Source organism: Hemiscyllium ocellatum, chromosome 24, assembly GCF_020745735.1.
Source record: "Hemiscyllium ocellatum isolate sHemOce1 chromosome 24, sHemOce1.pat.X.cur, whole genome shotgun sequence".
Taxonomy (NCBI): Eukaryota; Metazoa; Chordata; class Chondrichthyes; order Orectolobiformes; family Hemiscylliidae; genus Hemiscyllium; species Hemiscyllium ocellatum.
The window spans coordinates 2,982,995-2,988,994 of NC_083424.1; the positions used below are offsets into that span (position 1 = coordinate 2,982,995).

Here is a 6,000-nt window from a genome sequence, read left to right on the forward strand (position 1 = left end):
GATGAGGCTGTGGGAGTGGAAGGAGGTGGGGAGGTGAGGTTGGGGGGATGGGTCTGAGGGTGCATGATGGGCATTATGGGAGGAAGCAGGAGGTGGATGTGCGGCCGTTGGAGGGGGTGAGGAATGAGCAAATGGTATGTGTGTGGGGGTTGGAGGGGGAGAGGAAGGCGGGTGGGGGGTAGCGCACGCGAGGGGGGGTTTGGGGGGGCGTGCGACGGGGAGGGGGCGTGCGACGGGGTGTGTGTGACGGGGTGTGTGGAGGGGAATTGTGTGAGTGGGGTGTGTGAGGGGGGGAAGGGGGGTGTGTGAGGGGGGGAAGGGGGTGTGTGAGAGGGGGGGTGTATGAGAGGAGGGGTGAGAGGGGTGTGGGTGATGGGATGAGTGTGGGGGGGGTGGGCGACGGGGGGGGTGGGCGACGGGGGGGGTGGGCGACGGGGGGGGTGGGCGACGGGGGGGGTGGGCGACGGGGGGGGTGGGCGACGGGGGGGGTGGGCGACGGGGGGGGTGGGCGACGGGGGGGGTGGGCGACGGGGGGGGTGGGCGACGGGGGGGGTGGGCGACGGGGGGGGTGGGCGACGGGGGGGGTGGGCGACGGGGGGGGTGGGCGACGGGGGGGTGGGCGACGGGGGGGGGTGGGCGACGGGGGGGGGTGGGCGACGGGGGGGGTGGGCGACGGGGGGGGTGGGCGACGGGGGGGGTGGGCGACGGGGGGGGTGGGCGACGGGGGGGGTGGGCGACGGGGGGGGTGGGCGACGGGGGGGGTGGGCGACGGGGGGGGTGGGCGACGGGGGGGGTGGGCGACGGGGGGGGTGGGCGACGGGGGGGGTGGGCGACGGGGGGGGTGGGCGACGGGGGGGTGGGCGACGGGGGGGGTGGGCGACGGGGGGGGTGGGCGACGGGGGGGGTGGGCGACGGGGGGGGTGGGCGACGGGGGGGGTGGGCGACGGGGGGGGTGGGCGACGGGGGGGGTGGGCGACGGGGGGGGTGGGCGACGGGGGGGGTGGGCGACGGGGGGGGTGGGCGACGGGGGGGGTGGGCGACGGGGGGGTGTGGGGGGGTGGGTGACGGGGGTGTGAGGGGGGGTGAGTGACGGGGGTGGGTGACGGGGGGTGTGGGGGGGGTGTGAGGGGGGGTGTGAGGGGGGGTGTGTGTGAGGGGGGTGTGTGTGAGGGGGGGTGTGTGTGAGGGGGTGTGTGTGTGATGGTGTGTGTGTGTGATGGTGTGTGTGAGGGTGTGTGTGAGGGGGGGTGTGTGGGGGGGGTGTGTGAGGGGGGGGTGTGTGAGGGGGGGGTGTGTGAGGGGGGGGTGTGTGAGGGGGGGGTGTGAGGGGGGGGGTGTGTGAGGGGGGTGTGTGTGTGAGGGGGTGTGTGTGTGATGGTGTGTGTGAGGGTGTGTGTGAGGGGGGGTGTGTGAGGGGGGGTGTGTGAGGGGGGGGGTGTGAGGGGGGGGTGTGTGAGGGGGGGGGGGTGTGAGGGGGGGGTGTGAGGGGGGTGTGTGTGTGAGGGGGTGTGTGTGTGATGGTGTGTGTGAGGGTGTGTGTGAGGGGGGGTGTGTGAGGGGGGGGGTGTGAGGGGGGGGTGTGAGGGGGGTGTGTGTGTGAGGGGGTGTGTGTGTGAGGGTGTGTGTGAGGGGGGGGTGTGTGAGGGGGGGGGGGGTGTGAGGGTGTGTGTCCCCCTCCCCGGGGACTTACGGTGGGTCTCCCGCCGCTGGCGCCGGATAACGGTCCCAGCCCGAGAGGAGGCGGGGCCCGGGGGAGAGTCGGTGACCGGCTCCGGGAGGGGGCGCGGGGGGGGGGGAGGGGAGGCCCGGGGGGGCGGGAGCCCGGGGGGAGAGGGGGGGGGTCCCGGAGCCCGCCCGGGCTGGGCCCCCGGGCGCTGACTTACCGCGTGCAGGTCTCCCAGTCGGTCCTTCATGGTGGGGCGGCCCGGGCTCAGTGACTCACTCCCGGGATCCACCGGATCGTCGCTCGGCCCCGGGGAGGGGAGGGCACGGCAGGGGCAACCGGTACCGAACACGGCCACCGGGGGACGGGCTGCCGGCTCCGAGCATGCGCACAGGGCACCGACCGCACTGACCCCGCCCTCGCCGTGTAACCCCGCCCACTCACTCTCACTCCCGACCTCGCCTCTGACCCCGCCCTCGCCGTGTAACCCCGCCCACTCAGACTAACCCCGCCCACTCACTCTCACCCCCGCCCTCGCCTCTCACCCCGCCCTCGCCGTGTAACCCCGCCCACTCATTCTCACCCCCGCCCTCGCCTCTGACCCCGCCCTCGCCGTGTAACCCCGCCCACTCATTCTCACCCCCGCCCTCGCCTCTAACCCCGCCCACTCACCCTAACTCCGCCCACTCACCCTTACTCCGCCCACTCACCCATACCCCGCCCACTCACCCTAACCCCGCCCACTCACTCTCACCCCGCCCCTCAGTCTCATCCCGCCCACTCACCCTAACCCCGCCCACTCACCCTAACCCCGCCCACTCACTCTCACCCCGCCCACTCACTCTCACCCCAACCACTCACTCTCACCCCAACCACGCCCATTTAACGTGTTTCCAACGCCCACTCGCCGTAACCCCACCCGCCCCTTCCATTTAACCACGCCCATTGCCCACAGCCCCGCCCAGTTGGAGAGTGGGTAAAGTGGGAGAGAGTAGCTCCCAGAGGAGCTGGGATCAGTCTGGGGGTGGGGGTGGGGCTGTGGGGTGGGGAGGGTGTGGGGGGATTGGTGGGGTGTGGTTGCGGTTGGGGTGTGGGGTGTGGGGTGTGGTTGCGGTAGGGGGGGGGTGGGGGGTGGGATAATCTGTGGTACCCATTGTCACAGGAGGTTCTCCTTTAGATTGGATTCCCTCCAGCCTGCCCACACACTGACCCTCCCAGACCCACACTGACCCTCCCAGACCCATTCCCCTACATTTACCCCTGACTGATGCACCGAACACTTTGGGCAATTTCCCACGGCACATCCACCCTGACCTGCACATCTTTTAGAACGAGGGAGGGAACCGGAACACCCGGAGAAAACCCACACAAACACGGGGCAAATGTGGGACAATCAACTGAGGCTGGAATTGAACCCGGTTCCCTGGCGTCACAAGGCAGCGTTGCTAACCACTGAGTCACTGAGTGTGTTTAGGACAGACGTAGATTCTTGAGCGGTAAAGGGATGAAGGCTTTTGGGAGAAGGCAGGAGGATGGGATTTGGAAAGATGTCACACATGATTGAAGGGGCTATCCACGATGGCAGCGATCTGTGAGGTTTGCTTTGCCGAGCTCTGCATCTTAACTCAGGCAAAGTAGCACTGTTACCTTCCCACTTTAATCATTTCCAATGCAATTTGGTCTTTAAAGAGCTTTTGAACTTACAGACCTTATGTAAATTCTTTCATAAAGCCTGCTTTATCAAAGAAACATGACTAAAGTTACAGGCTCCAGCAAATCCCAACACACACTCACCTGAGAAGTCAGATACCTTCACAGCTACAGCTGCAGCTCCCTCTACCATCAGAGTCGCTCACTCACTAGGCCCTGGCTATGGAGTTTGCAAAGCTGAGAGAGATGATCGAGTCATCGATTGAAGAGAAGTTCCACACCAGACTGGACCTAATCATGGGCAATGCTTCACAAACGTAAAGTGCAGCTGGAAGGCCTAGGATGCAGAACAGAGGAAATTGAAAGGAGGATTGTGGCTTTAGAAACCGAGATCAATTTTTCAAAAGAAAGAACTTGAATACTGAAGAAGCAGGTCCTTACCTTACAGAAGCAGGTCAATCACCTCAAGAGCAGATGTAGGATGAAGAATGTCTTCGTTTTGGGGATGTTGGAGGGGGTTAGAAAGTGATCAGCCAGTGAGCTGGCTGCCTTGATTTCTGGGCCTGGAGGCTGCGTTGGGCCAGGTAGAAGTTGAAAGGTCCCATTGTGTTGCACTATGCAGGCCCAGCCCGGACCAGCGTCCTCGCGTGATCCCACTGCAACTCTACACTTATAGGGACAAAGTTTGAATTATTGAAGCCTCTAGAAAAAAGGGAAAAGGTCCACAGGCCTTAACATACCAAGGTTCCAAGATTATGTTCTTTTAGGACTTCTTAGCAGCTGTAATCTGGAAAAGGAAGCTCTTTGATAAAGCCATGAGAAGACTGAGAGACCTTGGCGTCCAGTATTCCCTAAGGTACTTGGCGGTGCTTCACTTTATGTATGGTGGGTCTGTCCGCTCTTTTGACTCTTTGGAAAAAGTGAATAAGTTTTTGGACACTTTAAAATAGAATAATTTAAGGGACCTGGATAATAGCATTTCTTTATCCATTTTTCTCTCTCCCATGTTTGTTTAAGAACAGGTTGAACCTTTTTTCTGATATTAATGACTGATGATGTATGTTTGGGGATGAGTCAAGTGTCATTTTTTAACTTTCTTGTTAAGATTATGTTTATTTTAATCTCTCCTTTTTTTGGCCTGAGTCTGGGATGCGGCTCAAACTGGAAGGAGGTATGATGGTGTTTTTGGGATATGTAAGTGACCCTGTGGGCAGGGGGTAGAGCCCCATGTTATGTGTTTAGTATTTGGTTTAGTTTATTGGTTTATTTTGTATGTGCAGTGTTCTGACGCAGGGTAAACCTCCCCTGCTAATTTAAACCAACAACACAGAAATGACTTAACCCGTGCAGTAATCTATTAAACTTCGAGAGGCAAGAACTATCCTAAAGGTCACTATTAAAATAAAATTTAACAACTTTATTTATTTAACAAGTCTAACAGAGAATGATTAACTAACAACTGTTTTACAACCCCTTCCTCTAACCTATCTTTTACTTTCCCTTTCATGATACTGGCCCATTAAAATCTCCAATTAAGATTTACCAAACATTTTAATTTCAAAACCAGTCAGTTGTCGAATCTTCTCTTTGTATCTTCCTCTGTCTTCTTTCTTCTTCTTAAGGATTTCTGTTTCATAGGTCATTGATAGATAAAGGTACCTTTAAGAGAGCTATTCTCCGGGCAGTCTGCATATGTTGGTGGCTTGGCAGTTCTCCCTCAACTTTCAGTTTTCTTTACGGTTTTGTACCTCAAAACATTGGATTGTTTCATTGGTTTTAATATTGTCAAAATACCAAATTCAAACTTGATTGGAGTGTAGTATCTTTGGTCATAATTTAGATTGATTGGACAAATTTGAATCTGTTTTTGTCTCAGAGCAACTCAGGTACTACTAGTTGCTGGACCAAATGTTCCATTATAAATTCTCCAGCAGTCTGTGCTTGCTAAGTCCTTCAACTCTCTTAAAGGTACAGTACACCTTACACCTTCATAACAGTAGTTAGTAGAATGTTAAATGTAGTTTTTTTAACTTAGTTTTTTTAGGCTTTGTGAATCTTGGTTTGTTTATACTCAGCAGTTGATAAACCAAATTCTTCCTTTTTGGCGATTAAATGATGCTATGGAGAGTCATGGCTAATTCTGCCCTCAAATGGTGTCCCTGGAATGTTAGAGGGATCCATTCACCAGTTAAAAGGAAAAAGCTGCTTTCTGGTCTTTGAAAGGAGAGTGTGGACATTACCCTTTTGCAGGAGGCTATACACGATGATAAAGAACATCTGAAGTTGCAGCAGGGTGGGTTTGATCAGGGCTACTCCACTTCCTTTAATACCAGCAGCAGGGGAGTGTACCTACTCACTAGGAAGAAGCTTCCATTTAAGTTGCTAGAACAGATTCACGATGACTATGGCGCTTTGTCATTCTTAAGGTCTCAGTATATGGAGAAGAGTATGATATCCTGAATGTATATTGTTCCCCCAGCACACCCTCTTAAAGCTTTGATACACACATTTTCCAAATTGATGGCTGTTGCACCCTGGCAGCTTATTATAGGGGGAGACTATAATTACCTTATGGACTACACAGTGAATAGAATGTCTAAAGGCCCCTCACCATGTTCTCCACAATCTAAACAGACTTGGGTGCAGAATTGGGATTGCCCAATGTTTGGAGGTGTCTTCACCCCACT

At 57.0% G+C, this 6,000-nt stretch overlaps 1 protein-coding gene across 1 annotated transcript in view; it reads right to left on the reverse strand.

Moving 5' to 3' along the window:
• Positions 1-2,041, reverse strand: part of stx2b (syntaxin 2b) — a 62,902-nt gene extending 60,861 nt beyond the window's left edge. Inside the window, exon 1 of the mRNA XM_060843898.1 lies at positions 1,884-2,041. Coding sequence (XP_060699881.1) covers positions 1,884-1,913 — 30 coding nt within the window. The 5' untranslated portion in view covers positions 1,914-2,041. The remainder of the gene's footprint in view (positions 1-1,883) is intronic.
• Positions 2,042-6,000: the final 3,959 nt, after the last annotated feature.